This window comes from Neomonachus schauinslandi, chromosome 6 (genome assembly GCF_002201575.2).
Source record: "Neomonachus schauinslandi chromosome 6, ASM220157v2, whole genome shotgun sequence".
NCBI lineage: Eukaryota > Metazoa > Chordata > Mammalia > Carnivora > Phocidae > Neomonachus > Neomonachus schauinslandi.
The window spans coordinates 46,846,357-46,866,124 of record NC_058408.1 but is presented as its reverse complement, the minus strand read 5'-3'; the positions used below and the strand labels follow the sequence as shown (position 1 = coordinate 46,866,124).

General features: G+C 39.5%; 1 protein-coding gene across 2 annotated transcripts in view; it reads right to left on the bottom strand.

Moving 5' to 3' along the window:
- Positions 1-19,768, bottom strand: part of PLA2G4A (phospholipase A2 group IVA) — a 152,491-nt gene that overhangs the window by 89,631 nt on the left and 43,092 nt on the right. For both annotated transcript variants that reach the window (XM_044916394.1, XM_044916395.1), the window contains one exon: positions 17,146-17,227. In XM_044916394.1, the coding sequence (XP_044772329.1) occupies positions 17,146-17,227 (82 nt within the window). The remainder of the gene's footprint in view (positions 1-17,145; positions 17,228-19,768) is intronic.

Genomic DNA, 19,768 nt, shown 5'->3' with positions numbered 1-19,768 from the left:
TAACACCCACAGAAAAGTAGAAACATTTTGGCATTGAGAAATCAATAGGCTTGGGCGCCTGGGTGGCTCAGTTGGTTAAGCGACTGCCTTCGGCTCAGGTCATGATCCTGGAGTCCTGGGACTGAGTCCCGCATCGGGCTCCCTGCTTAGCAGGGGGTCTGCTTCTCCTTCTGCCCTCTTCCCTCTCGTGCTCTCTGTCTCTCATTCTCTCTCTCTCAAATAAATAAATAAAATCTTTAAAAAAAAAAAGAAATCAATAGGCTTACTGACCTTCTGTCATGGAGTTATTCTGCTATAGACTATATTAAGCACAATCCAGTAATTCACTTCCGTTTCTTTCCAGCCATTAAAGACATTTTCAAGTGGCCACACGAAAACAAATCCAAGAATAAAGTATGTGTGGTGTGTTAGGTGACAATCTATATAAGGTGACAGGCTGATATTCAAGCATTCTGCTTCCATCACCACCAAAATAGGACTACCATAGTAAGACCAAAAATTAAATAATAATTTGTTAAAATAAATGCCTCTGAATTGTCCTCAAATGTCGTCCCTCCTTTGAAATGTTTATGATTTCCTGATCGTGCTAATTATGTGGAGAACTTAAAGCTTTTTGACTTAAAGGTTTAAAACTTAAAGGGTTTGTGATGGCCAGCCTTTTCACTTTCCCTGGACTATGCTGGCCAAGTGGCTGGCCAGGAAAGGAATTGTTAGCCTCATGATAAATGTACGAATTTCAACAGCAGTTTAGTTTTTTTTTAATTTTATTTTTTTAAAGATTGTATTTATTTATTTGACAGAAAGAGACACAGCGAGAGAAGGAACACAAGCAGGGGGAGTGGGAGAGGGAGAAGCAGACTCCCTGCTGAGCAGGGGGCCAGATGTGGGGCTCGATCTCAGGACCCTGGGATCAAGACCTGAGCCAAAGGCATATTAATCTTAGTTATTTTAAGTATTATGTGGAGAACTATTTATTTTTCTTGATCTTGTTTTTTGGTACACCCGGCAATTTTCTGCTGAATGCCAGAACTTTTTACGAAAATTTGTGAGGCTGCTAGATCTACTTCCACAGAGGACCCATCTTATCTTCTGGCAGGCAGTGAGAATAGGATGGATCGCCTCAATTTAACCCAAAATCTCAAATCTGAGATTGACTCAAAACTTTGTAAGGTTCAGCCTACCTCTTGTTCATTCCCACTGTGTAGTAGGCTTACATTTGGCAGTTCTGATCTCCAGTTTTTTTCCCTCTTAGCACCATGAGGCTGCCAATACTTCTGCTTTGTTTTCGGGGGATTTTATGTTTGCTTCTCAGCCTGTTGCCCTGCACAGATTAAGACTTGGCCAGTGCACATGGTGAAGGCACTGTCTTTCAGCTTCTATGGGCTTCCCCGCTCTCAGAGATATTGCCCCTCAAATTCTAACTGGCTTAGTTCTGAAATGCAGCTTTTGTGTCCCCATGTCCTTCGAGATTGCCAAAGCTCTGTTGGATTCTCTGCCTCTTCACTGCTTGGCTACTTTCCACATCCCTGTCTCCCTGTTATCCCCCAATTCACCTAGATCCAGCAATGGATTGAGGGGGGAAATGGCTTGCAGAATGCTGGGCCTACTTCAACGACTTCTCTGGGATATTGGTCCTTAACATCCCAGTTGACCAGTGGCTTTTCAATCCTTCAGACATTTTAAAAATTAATTTAATCTGTGGCTTCTAAGTTGCACTTAGGGGAAATGAATGCTCTGCTGTTAGTTACTTCAGCATAGTCCAATGACCACTGAGTCATTAACTTGACCCAACATATACTAATCCCTATTCCTTTTATTTCCACTCTTCACATGACTGTCCAGAAATTTACTGCATTTCTCAGGTCACCTACCCTATCCACTACTCCTCATCCGAGGACACAACTCAGACTCATCCTTCACTGGGAAAACAAAACAAGAGGATTAGATGTACTCATTCAACTTCCCTTCCACATACATCACAACCATAAAGCAATATTTATAATTAGAAAATGTATTTATTCATACTTAAGTTCTTCCTTTAGGTCTTAGAAGAAAACATCTCTATACCCTCTTCTCTCAATTTCATACTATTCTCTACCTCTTCTATTTCTCATTCATCCCTAGCCCAAATTTAATCTGTAATTATTTGCTTTGCCCTGGCCACATCTTCTCAACCTATAAACAAATGTTGATCAATAACAAAATAAACAAGATTTCATTAATTTTGCCAATTCCTCAAGATCGCTCCTATCCTCAGCAAAGAGTTTAGAAAAATAAGTGTAGTCTATACTGGGGCATCTGGGTGGTACAGTCAGATAAGCATCTGACTCTTGGTTTCGGCTCGGGTCATGATTTCAGGATCCTGAGATCAAGTCCCACATCAGGCTCCGTACTCAGTTGGGAGTCTACTTGAGATTGTCTCTCTCCCTCTACCCCTCCTGCTATGTTCTTGTTCTCTCTCGAATAAATAAATAAATCTTTTTTAAAAATGTAGTCTATACTTACTGCTTCTATTCCCATCACCTTGTAAAATTCTGACCCATTGTGCTCCACCTTGTTCTACTACATAATCAGTTATTCTCCCTATTGTAACTTTTTTCTTAGCTTTATTGAGATATGAGGTGTACAACATGATAATCTGATACACATATTGCCAAGCAATGATCACAGTAGGGGTAGTTAACACCTCTATCATCTCACACAAATACCATTTCTTTTTGTGATGAAAACATCGAAGATCTACTTTCTTAGCAACTTCCAAATATATAATACAGTATTGTTAACTATGATCACCATGTTGTAATTAGATCCCCAGAACTTATTCATCTTATAACTGGAAGTTTGTATCCTTTGACCGACATCTCTCTGTTCCCGCCTCCCACTCCCCGAGTTCCTGGCAACCATCATGCCCGTATCATAGCTTCAGTATAGAACTCAATGAGCTTTTTCTCAGTGCAATACCCCTTGTGCAAATAAAATATATCATGACTTGTGATTTCCTACCTAGTTCTGTAAATGTTCCCTCAGTATATCTTTCTCTACCGTCTTCCCCTCAGCTCACACTAACTTGTGGGCTTTCATGTCGTATCTCTTACAAATCCTTCAAAAGAGTCCTTCAAGATGAAGTGAACCCCTTAAAAAAAATGAATGCTCATGTGGTCAAAACCAACTTGTTAAGGAATTATCTGTTATTTACAGAGTCTTAAAAAACACACTCAATATGTATGTACCTCTCAGATCATGTGGCACACATGAATCCTGCAGTTTGATTAATCTCGTATCCTTTAAAGCTGATCATCTTCAAGGTTTAAAGGGCAGTCATGATGCATTCACTCACTCCCTCAAGATTGCAAGAAGGAGGTGGTATAAACTCGACAGATACGAGATTCTTGATCACATGTCCATATAAATCCTATTGCAGAGTGATACATTTTTAAAGGCTTCCATCTTTTTTTTAACCATTCTGAGTCAATTCTGGAAGTCCTTTAATCCTCTCTTAGCTCTAGTTGTCACAGAAATAGGACATTCTCTCTAATCTATATCTCTGAGCCCCTCTCTCCTTTGAGATTTTGAATCTGTTCTTGAATGCCTTGAAAATACCTCAAACTCAACATGTACAAAACAAATTTATTTTCTCTCCATCTTTCCTTCCTTATCCGCAAGACAAAAGAAAAATAAAGCAAAATAAACCAAAAACCTAAAAGTAAAAACTTGTTATTTTTCCTAACTTTCCTAATTTACTTCACGGATCCATCACTCCCAGCCGTCAGAGCGGGAAACACAAGAATTGTTCTCTTTTCTTCACGGCTCCTCTGTCCCATCTGCCTCACCTATTCCACCCCTCACGTGGTCATCACTTCTGCTTCCTCAAGCCCACTCAAAATATCACTGCCCCAGTTCAATTAAGCAATACCTCTCACCTGACTCTTCACATAATCTCATAGTTGCTTATTTTCCCCACATTCAAACCACTCTTTGTAATGCCTCCACCATAATACCACGATTGTCTTTGTGAAACACACTTTTGTCCTTCACTGACTAGGACTGGGAGGGCAGGTCTAAGCGTGGTGAGAGAGGGCTGCAGAGCTCCCCCAACTGGACCCCAGGTTCTCCTTCCAGTCAGTGACCCTCCTCCACCATGCACAGCAGCATCACCCTCAAGAGTCAACATTTAGGCCACGAGGCATCCCTGGAATCCATACATTTTGAACATTCCATACAGTCACACTGATGGCAGAAGCATCCATTCTTTTTTTTTTTAAAGATTTTATTTATTTATTTGACAGAGAGAGAGACAGCAAGAGAGGGAACACAAGCAGGGGGAGTGGGAGAGGGAGAAAGAAGCATCCATTCTGAGTAAGAAAACATGGCTTCTCTTTTACTTGTGCATATCCTTATGCTTTCTTTTTGACATTTTAGCTGATAACTAAACATTATTAAGTTGTGTCCTTGTCCTAAGAATTTTCAAGAGTCCAAATACTGTACACATAAAGGATGAGTGGAATGAGCTCTTCTTTTTTCCCTTATCCAGTTCATACATCCGTCGTCAACTAGTTGTTCTGTTTTCTTATCAAGTAAAATTGGCCACTATAAATCACTATAAACCCTGGAGGCTACATCTATATACATATGCATAAAATAAAAATAATTCCACATCAAGCTTCAACTTGCTGATTTAGGTATTATTCTCCCAATTATGTAGGTGAGGAAGCAGAGACTCAGAGGCATTTAGTAAGCTGAGCAAGGTCATTCAGAGACCGGATTTTAGCCTAGTCTTTCTGAAGCCAAATTCCTTGCTCTTTCAAATATACCAACACTAATAACTCTTACCTATTTTTGCCTCTAGTAAACTATAAGCTCCATGATGGCAGGAACCACATCCTTCCTATTCACTACTATGTCTGAGAGTCTAGCATAAAGTCTGAAACATTATAGGAACATATAAATATTATTGAAGTAATGGATGATGGACTAAACCTGAGCAATACTGCAGAAGGGGTGACCTTTACTTTAGGCCCAAAAATCTTCCCTCTCTAACTTCTCTCTACCCTTGCCTAGTATGTCTCAACCTTCCTGGAGCTCTGTCTCATCGCATTCATTTGTACAGAAGTCAATGCCAGTCATTTCTTCTAAGTGCATTTTCATTTAACCTTTATTTTCAAGTTCTAAATGCAAATATAATAATAAACCTTTGAATCCCATTTTGCCCCCCTTAATAATTCCAAGGAACAGAGGAGAATGTCAAGGGACTTGTTTGTAGAGAGCAGCCCCTGCTTCCTCCAGAACAGGCTCAGAGTTGGAACTGTGATGGCTTTAGATGCTGAAGGGCAGTCCCTGCAAATTGCTGGAAATGCAGAAGCTGGAAAAGTTAGTGAATTCAGTGTGGTTTCGTGACACAGAACTTCAGCAGTGAGTCCGGATACACTGGAGAGAGAGAGAAGCAAAGCCCTTACCACGGCAGCAGCATCGTCTGGGAACCCAGATCATCATACAAAATACCTTTCCCTCACTGGAAATTACAAAGCAGTTTTATTAACACTATTTTTGAATCCCTTGATCAGGCAGAGTCTCCAATTTGAACTCTCCCTATTTTTTTCATTTTTCTTTTTCTCACAGCCTCAGATCTATGAAAGCGCTTTCTTGGGTCACACGTTTCCTTTTGCAAAGGGACAAGAAACTATCAGAATGCAGCATCAGCCAACTGGATGCCAGGAAGAAAGCCCAGTAACATCTATACACAACTGACTTATGTCAGCTTGACTTGTGTACAGCTTGAACTAACAACTGACTCAGTACATTAATGAAGCGGGCTACCATCAGGCATATAGTAAAAAACAAAACAAAACTTACTGTAAAGAATGTTGATATTCATGAGAAAACAGAGAAAGTTCAATTCAAAACAACCCAAAGCAAGCAAAATGTCAATCTAGAATAGAACTGAAATGTTTGTTACTACTTGCATTGTCTTTTTACTTAAATCTCTGGGATACCTTTTTGGAAGGAAACTAAAAATACCTTTGTTATCAGTTTATCTATGTTTGGAATGTTTTTAAAAGTTTAGCATCTAGGAATGTTTCTTGGCATCTCTTTAGGTTGGAGAGAGAGTAATTCTCCAAAAATTCTTATGTAGTATTATAAAACATTAATTTATATGGTTAATGTTGGCTATATGGATTTAGCTGCAGATACGCATTCTACTCTACACAAGAACAATTCTTATTTTTCATTAAAAAAAAGGAGTTCTCAACGTGACGATACTGACATTTTGGGTCAGATCATTGCTCTGCGATGCTCCCTGCCCTCTACACATGAGATGCCAGTAGGATCCCCTAACTGTGACAATTAAGAATGTCACTAGATATTATGGCCCAGTGTACCTTGTGCAGCAAAACTGGCCCCCTACCCCTGTCTAGAACCACTGTACTCAAACAAGGCATTATCCCTGCTACCTCACATTTACTCATTAGCATAAACCATTAAAAAATGGCCAGATTCCCTAATAATGTATAGTACACATACTATGCCTGTCCCATGTTTAAAACCTTTTATGATTTTTTTTCTAAACTAAAATGTCAGAATTATTTAATAATAACATATTAAAATTCTACTTAGTTATAAAACCTATCTCAATCTCCATTCAAGCTGTGAAGTCTTCTGCGAAGCTTACTGCCAACACTTTTCAACAGTAACATCATATAGCCTAAACACACAATTACTGAGTGCATACCTTCTTGGGCTAGTTTTCCAGAGTTATTCATATCTATTTCATCTTTTCATCTAGACCACAAATAGCTCAAAGGCAAAGCTGCTGTACAAGTACGCATCAGAGTGAGATAAGTTCAAGTTCTAGCCATAAAACCTAACAGCTGTGTGATTTTAGATTATTTAATGTCTTTTTAAAAATGTTTGTATCTGTAAAATTAAAATAAAAACAGCACATATCTTCTCATGTTACTAAACTGAATAAATGAAGTATGATGTTAAGTTCTAAGAACTCTCCTTCGCATTTTTGTTTATTTAACATGTATTGTGTATACTATTCATCAAGCCCCTTTCTAAACACTCTATAATCTTATTTAATCCTCATAAAAAAAATCTATGAGGAAGGTATAATTATTACGCCCATTTAACCACTGAGGAAATTGAGGCCTAGAAAAAGTAAGTAACTTACCCAAAATCATGCGGTTAATAAGTAGAAGGGAGAGTTGAATCCAAGCAAGCTACTTCCAGAGTCCTTGCTCTGATCTCTAAGCCATGCTTCCTCTTGGGTATGGGACAGGCACTCAATAAAGTTATCTACCACACGTATTATGTTTATTTCTTTTGTATTTCTCAAGGCACTGGGGAGTACGAGGTATAAACAGCAGATGCTCAGCATTTATCAATGAGGATGTTAATAATGGACATTTATAACGCATTATATATTTCTGTAACATTTCTTTTGCAAAGTTAAAAGTTCAAAGCTGTTATTTCATTTTGCATCTGCAGATTTCGATTAACCTTGTACATCAACTTAAAATAATTTTGTCTAGAATTTTATCTAAAATAGTTCATAAAAAATATATTGATGCATCGGGAGGAATTGATGCAATGGAAGAATACTTCTAAGGAGTCAGTAACATTTACAAAAATCCCCAGACTATCCCTTGGCTAAGTTTCATTAATCATTTCATTTACTAGTCATCTCAATCTCTACATTATATACTTTTAATTTTTAAGAAAAATTTTAAAATATGGAAATATACTAAAATAATATGATAAATGTTTTCACATGTTTAAATTTTTAGAGCAGCAGAGGTATTCTCTTTGACATAAAAAGTTTAAGAGCATACTTTTTCGAGGAAATTTAAGAAACATTTAACTACTTTTAAACTTAATTCCATGAGATATTAATCATACCTTTTCAATACAGAAGTGGTATATGATTTTTGGCAAAGAGAATTTATTTAACATATGAAAAGAAGTTTGCATATCACTCAGTTTTTAAAAAGTTTTTAGAATGAAGATTTCCCTTCACTCGGTATAACATTAACATGTTAAAGTATACATGTTAATATATAATTTTTATATACATTAAAATATATATACACACTAAAATATAAAAAGTATTTTAAGACAAAGAAGCCCAAGTATAAGACATATATGATAAAAAAAAAAATAAGGAGGCTCAATCAGTGATAGGTCTTTAAAAAAAAAAGAGAGGGGGGCGCCTGGGTGGCTCAGTTGGTTAAGCAACTGCCTTCGGCTCAGGTCATGATCCTGGAGTCCCTGGATCGAGTCCCGCATCGGGCTCCCTGCTCGGCAGGGAGTCTGCTTCTCCCTCTGACCCTCCCCTCTCTCATGTGCTCTCTCTCATTCTCTCTCTCTCAAATAAATAAATAAAATCTTTAAAAAAATAATAATAAAAAAAAAGAGAGGGAACATGTGGATTGTGTCCCTATGAGTGCTGGTAACATACTCTTCATTTTGATGGGAACCTGCTTTTATTATGTCTCAAAAGCATTGCTATCAAATATACAACTGCAATATAGCTGTTAATCTTATTGAATAAATGTGGTAAAAATCTACCCAAGGACTGATTAATATCACCAAAATATCATAGGACAATATTTACTGTACTCATCAGACCTAGACACACAAATATATACATATAACACACACACACAGAATCTTATGACATTTAAATAAAGATAAAAAGGACTAACTGTACTCATAAAACATTTGTCCATTTAAGAAACTATGTGACATTCGAAATGAAAAAAGAACAGTAGTGCCCTCCTAACACAATCTATTTCTCAACTTTACAGAAAATACAAGATAAGAGATCAGAGACAGGCATGTTCTGGAACATTTTATTCATCTCGAAATTATCTCCCATAAAAATCCCACTGGGAAACAGTTTTATTATACATAGAATTTTTAAAACCTTGGGTGGATACTCAAAACATTCCAAAAATATTAGTAAACCAAAACTCATGTTCATCATTAACTTAAGGGCTAATGCTAGGGAAATATCTGACTTCAGAAAAATATACTTAAGGGTAGCAGGCGGCTATAGGCTAACAGCAGCGCCACTTATAAAAAATATATATATATTTGAAACACCATAATTAATCTAAGAAAAGATTGATTATATTAATCCAAAGGTGTTATAAAGTTTCTGTACATTGAAACCCAGGAAAATTCTAGATAGCTATGGATAGAAATAGCAGCAGTGTTTATAATTTACAAAAAAGATGGAGTATAGGGATGCCTGGGTGACTCAGTCAGTTAATCCTCTGCCTTTGGCTCAGGTCATGATCCCAGGGTCCTGGGATCGAGCCCCGCATCGGGCTCCCTGCTCTGCGGGAAGCCTGCTTCTCCCTCTGCTTGCCGCTCCCCCTGCTTGTGCTCTCTTTCTCTCTCTCCAACAAATAAATAAAGTCTTAAAAAAAAAAAAAAGATGGAGTATAAAATTATTATTAGAGAGGGGAATGGGGGAAGGGGCAAAGGGAGAGAGAGAGAATCCCAAGCAGGCTCCACACCCAGCATGGAGCCTGACAAGAGGCTCGATCTCACGACCCCGAGATCATAACCTGAGCCAAAATCAAGAGTCAGATGCTCAACCGACTAAGCCACCCAGGCATCCCTAAAATTATTTTTAAAATTCTCTCTTTAGTGGGGCGCCTGGGTGGCTCAGATGGTTGAGTGTCTGCCTTCGGCTCAGGTCATGATCCCAGGGTCCTGGGATCGAGTCCCGCATCAGGCTCCTTGCTAGTGGGGAGCCTGCTTCTCCCTCTGCCTCTGCTTCTCTCTCTCTCTCTCTGACTCTCATGAATAAATAAAAAACATTAAAAAAAATTCTCTCTTTAGTGAGGCAAAAAGAAAGCAATATCCAAGAAGAAAGGTGTAATTACACACATTTGTGCATTCTATTCATTAATCCAAAATTCTCTGAGATCTAACTATTAGGGCAGACTCAAGGCTAAGCACCGATTTTCTAAAAAGTGAGTAAGACACAGGCCACAGTTTTACAAATGCTTGATTAGATGCCCAGGTGACAAGTGTTAAACAGAGTCTGGACTGCTGTGAGAGGAACACAGGAGTGAACTGTGCCCAAGTGTATCAGAAAAGACAACGGAAGTGCCATTCCACCATTTCTTTCTTCCAAGCTGAAAAAGAAGGATCCAGCGATTTGCTCAACACATTCACCATGGAAATTTCTTGTCTCCAGGATGAAAAAGTGAAAATTATCCCAGTGCACAGACTATCCCCAGAGAATATTCTTTAGCTCACACAGAGATTATATTTAAGAAATAAATGTCTTCTGATGTTGGGATCTGAAATAATTTTAGCCATAATAGGTAACACTTATTGAGTGTGTACTGTGGGTCAGGCATGTGAGTACTTCACATTAGTCAACTCCTTGAATTCTCCTAACATCTCTATGATTAAAAAAGAAGACAGAGGGGGCGCCTGGGTGGCTTAGTTGGTTAAGTGACTGCCTTCGGCTCAGGTCATGATCCTGGAGTCCCGGGATCGAGTCCCGCATCGGGCTCCCTGCTCGGCAGGGAGTCTGCTTCTCCCTCTGACCCTCCTCCCTCTCATGCTCTCTGTCTCTCATTCGCTCTGTCTCAAATAAATAAATAAAATCTTTAAAAAAAAAAAAGAAGACAGAGAAAATTTGCTCAAGGACACGGCACTGGTGAGTAGTGTTTTGCCTCTGGAGACCACATTCTTTCATAAATATGCTCTCCCTAGAAATTTGATCACTGTGCTATTCAAGAATGTCTACCAGAGAGGGATAATACATTCTCAAAGTAATTTCCACATTGCTTTTGCTGCTGATGAAGATTCTCAAAAAATTAAATAATAATGTTTTTGTACATACACACCCAACACCCTGCCTCTCAGGCAAACATGTACCATAGGAAGGTTGAGTTCTAAGCTCCTTTCCCAGGGAATTATTAACCCTATGTGTTTGAGAGTCATGTCCTTTGAAGAGGCTAAATCCTCTTGGTGTTCCTAGAGGTGAGAGGATCGAGGCTGCTGCTTGGGAGAGGAAGACTGGAGGAAAGAGGGAGACCTTTCCTAGACCTATTGAATCAGAATATGCACTTTGACCAAGAATCCCTGGTGATTCATATGGATATTAATGTTTGAAAAGCACTAAGTGGGGAGATGAGGTCAGCCTTGGACCTGCAAATGGCACAGCTGTTTAAAAATTAGGAACTTGGTCTAGATCTTGCTGTGAGTTTACCTGCAATAAAACATCATTTACCCACAGAGAGAAACATGATGAAAAATAAAAGCTTGAGGTTCTTAAAAAAAACCTTAAAAGAGTACCTTAAGATATTAAGCAATACAATTTTATAAAAATTGGTTTCAATACAATGAGCTCATAATTCTCCCAAGTATATTTATTTTTTCTTAAAGTTTAAATGTTGGAATTAAGCTCTGCATTCTCCTGAATATTAAAGAAGATCCATCTGCCATCCTACAACTATCCTTAAAACCCTAATGCTGATGACGATAATTCGGTAAAGAGAAAGAGTTCAGTGTCCATTAAGTAACCAGACAAGAATCCTTAGTATATGTTCTTAATTCGGACATTAAAAATATCTAACACTGGTGGGGCACCTGAGTGGCTCAGTCCATTGAGCCTCCGACTCTTGATTTTGGCTCAGGTCATGATCTTGGGGTCATGGGATCGAGCCCCGGGTTGGGCTCTTCGCTCAAGCAGGGAGTCTGCTTGAGATTTTCTCTCTTCCTCTCCCTCTGCCCACCACCCCCACAAGGCTGGCGCTCTCTCTCTCTAAAATAAATAAATAAATCTTTAGAATATAGATAAACAAAAACACTACGGTATCCATAGTTCTGAATTCTGAGACTAGCCTCCATTATCATATATGATTTGTGTTTTCCCCAACACTTTTTTTCAAATTTTATTTTATTATGCTATGTTAGTCACCATACATTACATCATTAGTTTTTGATGTAGTGTTCCATGATTCATTGTTTGCGTATAACACCCAGTGCTCCATTCAATACGTGCCCTCCTTAATACCCATCACCGGGCTAACCCATCCCCCACCCCCATCCCCTCTAAAACCCTCAGTTTGTTTCTCAGAGTCCATAGTCTCTCATGGTTTGTCTCCGCCTCTGACTCCGCCCCTTCATTTTTCCCTTCCTACTATATATATATATATATATTTTAACATATAATGTATTATTTATTCCAGAGGTACAGGTCTGTGATTCAACAGTCTTACACAATTCACAGCGCTCACCATAGCACATACCCTCCCCTTCCCCAACACTTTTTAAAAGGAGCAGAAATTCAGTGAGTTAGCTAAAACATTTTTTTTGCCAGCTATTTCATTCTGTTTTAAAATCAGGTTTGTGGCCAGGGATGTGTGTTTTTCATTTCACATATGTGCAAAGGAAACTATCACCAACTGAACTTTTATGGTCACTGTAGTCATTCTGCAAATAGGTAACTTCTGTTAGAAGAGGAAAGGAACAGGGCGCCTGGGTGGCTCAGTCGTTAAGCGTCTGCCTTCGGCTCAGGTCATGGTCCCAGGGTCCTGGGATCGAGTCCCGCATCGGGCTCCCTGCTCCACGGGAAGCCTGCTTCTCCTTCTCCCACTCCCCCTGCTTGTGTTCCCTCTCTCACTGTGTCTCTCTCTGTCAAATAAATAAATAAAATCTTAAAAAAAAAAAAAAGAGGAAAGGAACAATAAAGAATACCAAGTTTAATATACATCCATCCAACACTTACACCTGGTGCAATGTTAATATGCCCCTGGCTATGTGTTAGATCTAACTACAACTTCCTATACCTTTAAAAGTGAGAGTTATGTTAATACTGCCAAATTAATGCAAAGTATTTGTCTTAAAAATAAGACTATGGTGAGTCAGGTGCAAATATGAACTTCAAACTACCTCTTCATAGGACATGAGCATAAGAAGGCAAGGAAGGGGGCGCCTGGGTGTCTCAGTCGTTAAGCATCTGCCTTCCGCTCAGGTCATGATCCCGGGGATCTGGGATCGAGCCCTGCGTCGGGCTCTCTGCTAGCGGAGAGCCTGCTTCTCCCTCTCCAACTCCCCCTGCTTGTGTTCCCTCTCTCGCTGTGTCTCTCTCTGTCAAATAAATAAAATCTTTAAAAAAAAAAAGAAAAAAAAGAAGGCAAGGAAGGGTTGGCACTGGGATACTGGTATAAATGATATAGTTGAGCACACTGAAATTAGCAACCAGGTCTGGAAAGGGGTTGTCCTGTTCTTGGCTGGCCCAGGGCCCTCAGGTAAAAACAAAGAAATGAGTGAAGTGTTAGGATTAAAATGTCAGCTCTGACCCCTCAAAAGACAGTTCATGGGGTGCTGCTAATTTTATTACGATGTTTTAGCAATTTAATACAGTATTTTTCAGTGGAGATAATTAGAACAGGATGATTTATCAAGGGACAAAATAAAAAATTGATATAATCTTAGTATTATCTCAAAAAAGAAAAAGGTGGAATAGGTATTTTACCAGGAATCAACCATTTGATTTGTGTGACACCCTTGAGAAAGCCCCCACATACACAGACAAAACAAAACAAAAAAACCCCAATAGTAATCTGTCATTCTTCTTTTTTTTTTTTAAGATTTTATTTATTTATTTGAGAGAGAGAATGAGATAGAGAGCATGAGAGGGGGGAGGGTCAGAGAGAGAGGCAGACTCCCTGCTGAGCAGGGAGCCCGATGCGGGACTTGATCCAGGGACTCCAGGATCATGACCTGAGCTGAAGGCAGTCGCTTAACCAACTGAGCCACCCAGGCGCCCTCTGTCATTCTTCTTTACCAACATGTAAAACTTTATGGAAATTTGCCTTTCTAAATAAATGCAGACACTATCAACAACAGAAAAGAGTGTAGGTTTCTGTTATCATGGTCTTCACGGACCTTAGGACATTTCTTATAGCTTTATCCTTGTCCATATTGAAAGAAGTTCTATATACAGAGATCCCAAATTCAGTTTACTTGGTAATTTGTATTGATCAAGCTCACCAAACAATATGATCAAAACTCCTCTTAGAAAAGTGACAGCTAATGCCAATCCCTTTTCTCACTGTAATAATCTCCTACAACTTCTCAAAAATAAAGTGCTTGGCACTGTATATTATCCCTTTACTTTTTCATGCTAACCTTCTCAATGAATTCATTTCTCTAAGACTTTCTCTTGTTCTTCCTTCTTATCTCCTCCTGACTTTCGATAAATTCAGTAAAGTGATATAAAAGGTTGACAACAATTCCCTCCCTCACTTCAAAAAAATTATGTAATAACTCAAGTGAACTAAAATCAAATTACAAATGCTGAATAAAAATCTTAGCAGAATGTCGTAATACTGCCCTTTCTCCTACTGAGACTAATCGCCAGTGGCTATTCCTTCCATGGGTCCTTCCTTTTCAAAAGGAAACTTCTAGACACCATGGGTCTAACCTGTGCTAGGTACAAAGTGGGGGATTCAAAATGCACCTGTTCCCTATTTCATGAGTCGAGTTAATATCCCATGTTAATTTGTATTATTATCAATGTCACTCCTCTAAGTTTAAAATGACAGTTGCTACACAATGGTGACATGCTTTACAATGTCACCACAACTCGTCTCAAGGAAACAATGAGAACGATGAGACGTAAGTCCCCGCCTTCCTTCAAATAACCACAGGCCAAGTGCCTGTGCCTATGGGGGAAGCAGCTAGGAAATCAGATACATACCAGCTGAAGGCAACTCACAGAGCAGAGTTTGGACTGCCGTGGGGCTCATCTTTTTTTTTTTTAAAGATTTTTTATTTATTTATTCATTAGAGACAGAGAGAGAGAGAGGCAGAGGGAGAAGCAGGCTTCCCGCGGAGCAGGGAGCCCGATGCGGGACTCGATCCCAGGACCCTGAGATGATGACCTGAGCCTAAGGCAGACGCTTAACCATCTGAGCCACCCAGGCGCCCCGTGGGGCTCATCTTAAACACAGTAATACCACCTGTCTCTGCTTGACAGAGCCCTGCACTACGGGAAGGAGTTGCTGCTGCTTTGTATATGACAAAACTATATTTTTTTAAAAGTCAAATTAGGTCAGTAACTTGCATGCCTGGCGAGTTCCCGACACAGGCTTCCGGCGAATTAAGAACAGCTTTTCTAACAGTGGAGCTCTTGAGTTGTAAAGCCTGTGCCTTTTCCCCAGGCCATGGGGGATATGCCGGTTTTTAAATATGGCTTCTGATGTGACTTCTCTTTCTTCCAGTGAACTATCATTTAAATGATGAAAATGCAAAGGATTAGAAGATGTAAAATAAGAATCACTTCAGAACACTGACAAGAGAGTGATTGAATGGGTTGGACAGAAGTAGGAGATAAAATTTAGAATATAAACCCTTGGTCCTGATGAAAGTTGAAGAAATTGTCCTTGTTCCCTCACCTCTCATGAAAATCTCTGCTCATCCAAAACTCTTACCCTTAGATTCTACGTCCTGTTTCCCATTTTACTCCTAACTTCTACCCACTCCCCAGACACGCTTTTTCATTCACTGAAGGCTTGAGCACCGAGCTTGCATTTTTTTTTCTTAGTATTTAACTTTTCTTAGTATTTAACTTTTCTCCATTGGCCCATTTCAACAAACTCATTTTTATTCTTGTATTATTATTTGTATTCTTTTTTTTTTAAGATTTTATTTATTTATTTGACAGAGAGAGAGTGAGAGAGCACAAGCAAGGGGAGCAGCTGAGGGAAAGGGAGAAGCAGGCTCCCCAGTGGGCAGAGAGCCCGATGCGGGGCTCAATCCCAGGAGCCCGGGATCATGACTGAACTGAAGGCAGTCGCTTAACCAACTGAGTCACCTAGGCTCCCCTATTATTTGTATTCTTAAAAATAAAAAGTATAGTCCGCATTTGCTTCCAATCTATTTAACATAATATGGCCAGAAAAAACATTTTTTTAAAATGAAGATCCAATCGTGTGACTTGTGAGTCAAATGCCATCAAAATTTTCCCCATCGCATTTCTGATGAAATTGCAATCTTGGACTTTGTCCTATTAATGCTTGTCCCCCTTCCCCTTTGCTCTCTGTTCTCTAACAACACTGGACCTGTTCTAGGTCCTCACAAGCATTCTGCTCTCTCGCTTTTGAACACGCTGTTTGCTCAGCCTGGGACTTCTCCGCACTCTCACCGCCAAGATTCTCTTCTCTGAGTACCGGCAGGGCAGACTTCCCTGTTTCCCAGACCCATTCACTGCAACCTCCGTTCTTTCTCCAAAACCTCTTCTGAGGGGTCAATTGCCTATTCCCATATTTTAGCAATAATCTAAAACTTTGCCAAATTCGTCCATCATAATCCTTATCTTGCTTTGGATTCCCACCTCCGTGACCCCCAGCCATTTGAGTGGGGAGATTAACCAGGAAACAAAGCATGGAGAGGGATCCTGCCGGCAAGCTAATTGACCATTATCCTCAGGCTGTGTGGTTCAGGTCGTTTCCAGCTGCATTACCACCAGTTTCTATAGCTATTGCCACACATAATAAAAACACTCAAAGGCATAAGAACTAGAGAAACTGCATTTTTTTAAATCCTGTAGGCACCATGCCTCAGGCAGCTTGCATGAAGTCTTTTTCTTTTTTTTTTTTAAAGATTTTATTTATTTATTTGAGACAGAGAGAATGAGAGAGACAGAGAGCACATGAGAGGGGGGAGGGTCAGAGGGAGAAGCAGGCTCCCCGCCGAGCAGGGAGCCCGATGCGGGACTCGATCCCGGGACTCCAGGATCATGACCTGAGCCGAAGGCAGTCGCTTAACCAACTGAGCCACCCAGGCGCCCCATGAAGTCTTTTTCTTGACTCAGCGCTCTTTCCAAAATAGAATTAAATAGAATTTATTTTAATTCCAAAAATCTGTATGTCCTAAGACATCATTTTGTCTGACTCCAAGTACTCTCAATTAATCTAAAGTCAAGATAAAACACTATTCTGACAGAGATCAGACAGAGAACTTTTCAAAATGTCATCATTTAAAGATCTGGACAAAGATAACCACATTTGAAAGAGGGACAGCCCCCCACTTATCAGAGAACTAGAGCAACTAAAGAGTGAACCGCAATTACTCATTTTCAACAGAAAAGCAAATAAGGACACTTACGCATGTCACCGAAGGCCCCCTTGGTCACTTTGGTGGCACGTAACACCACTACTGTGAATTTGTGGGAATACTGGTGCTCCACCTGGAAATAAATAGCAGTAAATTAAAAGCAAGCTTCCAACATAGAATCCAAGCAAACTGTTCTCATTGTTTCCTTGAGACTAGTTAAAAACATTCAGGTTGAAGGGAAGTAACATTCATACCAGAAACATCCTTTGATCCCAGGGCTGTTTCTTATTCGAGTCTCTCCTCTCTCCCACCACAGAATTATTGAGAAGTTTAGATCATTCTTTAAAATGTCACTACAACTGGACTACTGGAAGCTTTTGGCTGTCAGGTTTACCAAGCTGGAGGGAAAATGTAAATGAGGACTGCAGGCCTTCTAGGAAGACAATCAGGCTTTGTATAGAATGACAAGGAAGCCTGGGCTTAGAAAGGCAAAGTCAGAGCCAGATGTTTGCATTATTCAGATTTGTTTGTTTTTATTGTTACTGTTCAATGAAAGTTTTTTTTTGGCAAGACATTTCCAGAGCAGTATTCAAAATCCTTTGGACCTAAGGCCATAACCAGTGAACTACTTATATTAATTTTAATGCATTTGTTATAAACCATATGCAACAATGTTAAAAGTTTCTAGAAGACCTTATTAAATACTTCACCTAACTAGAAAGTAGTTACCAAACAACTCTATCAACCAAAGCAGAATAAGGAAGCAGGAATTTACAAAGTTCTCTGAGCAACTGAAAATTGCGAAGTCCTTATCTAAAGCTCAAGCCTGTTTAATCTTAGAAGAGGCCCACACTTATAAGCCTCTCCTATCTTTCCTAACTTTAAGAGACTTGTTTCACTGATTAAGAAGCCCATAATTGACTTTAAAAAGCTAAAATACTGACAATACTGATAAATGAGTAATGACAGTCTAAAATCAAGGTGGCTGGAAAAAAGTTATAAAAACATAGATTCATAAGGACCAGCAGTAGTGAGATATAGGATCAACAGTTACACAGCATTCAACAATTTCTGAAGGTATCAATCAATAGAATAATTTGTGTTCAGATTTAACACAGCATCAAGAAGTGGTGAAGTCATTAATGATGAGCATACTTTGTTTAAAAAGGCAGAGAAGCATGTAAAATGTTTCAGGATATTTCTTATTCAAGTTTATTATTGAAGAGAAATAACTTCTAGGTCTAGGGGTGCTCTGAGTAGCCAAAGTTTTCCTCCATAGAAGTAAAATTATTATAAATGAAATGAATGCTTACAAAAAAGTGTGTTGCTTTGAAGCGGGAGAGCTAGGTTCTTGTCTCACTAAGTGGAAGAATGAATTCTTGTGGACAAAGGAGAGTGAGTAAAGCGATACAAGTTTATTAAGTGAAGATACAGAAAAAGCTTCAAGAGTGAGAGGGGTCCCTACAAGGGTTGCCACTGAGGGCCTTTAGGGTTGGTCTTTTATAGAAGCTAACCAGGGAACTTAAATCCTTTTAACATCTCTAATGATATCACCATTGAGCTAGGACTAGTCATAACACTTTCAATGGCTTACTTCCTTTTTAGGGTCTGGTTATTCTTTGTTGGTCACAGGTGATTATCATAAAAAAGACACCCACCCCACATGCCTAGGGCAGGGTGGTCTGGTTTGTTCCCTTATCTCTGGTTTCCTCACACCTCCACATTTTTGGGATTTCTGTGAGCCTGAGCACCTAGCCCCCTATCTATCTCTCCCTACCTAGCCCCACCTGTCCCTTACTCAGCTTTATATAACCAAAAATCACACACACTGCCCCCACCAAAAAAAAAAAAAAAAAAGAATCCACTAACAAAGTTGGAAACTTCAACACCCTCCTATAAGAAATAGACAGATCTGGGATGCCTAGGTGGCTCAGTCGGTTAAGCATCTGCCTTCAGCTCAGGTCATGACCCAGGGTTCTGGAATCAAGTCCTGCATCAGGCTCCTTGCTCAGCAGGGAGCCTGCTTCTCCCTCTGCCTGCCACTCCCCCTCCTTGTGTTCTCTCTCTTTCTCTGACAAATAAAGTCTTAAAAAAAAAAAAAAAGAAAGATCAGGCAGAAAATTAGTAAGAATACAGTTGAACTCAACAGCACCAACAGTCAACTAGATATAATTGACATCTATGGACTACTTTGTCCAAGAGCAGAATGCAGATTCTTCTTAAGATCATGTGAGACAGGGGCGCCTGGGTGGCTCAGTCGGTTAGGCGTCTGCCTTCAGCTCAGGTCATGATCCCAGGGTCCTGGGATCGAGCCCCGCATCAGGCTCCCTGCTCTGCAGCCTGCTTCTCCCTCTCCCACTCCCGCTGCTTGTGTTCCCTCTCTCACTGGCTCTCTCTCTGTCAAATAAATAAATAAATAAAATCTTAAAAAGAAAAAAAGATCATGTGGGACAATCATACAATGTGTACTCTCAGACCACAATGGAATTAAACCGGAAACCAAAATAGAATGATAGCTGGAAAATCACGAAGTACTTGGAGATTAAATAACACATGTTTAAATAACACATATGTCAATGAAGAAGTCTCAGGAGAAATTTTTAAATATCTGGAACTGAATGAAAATGAAACTACAATTTAGCAAAATTAAGGTGGATGCAGTGAAAGTACTGCT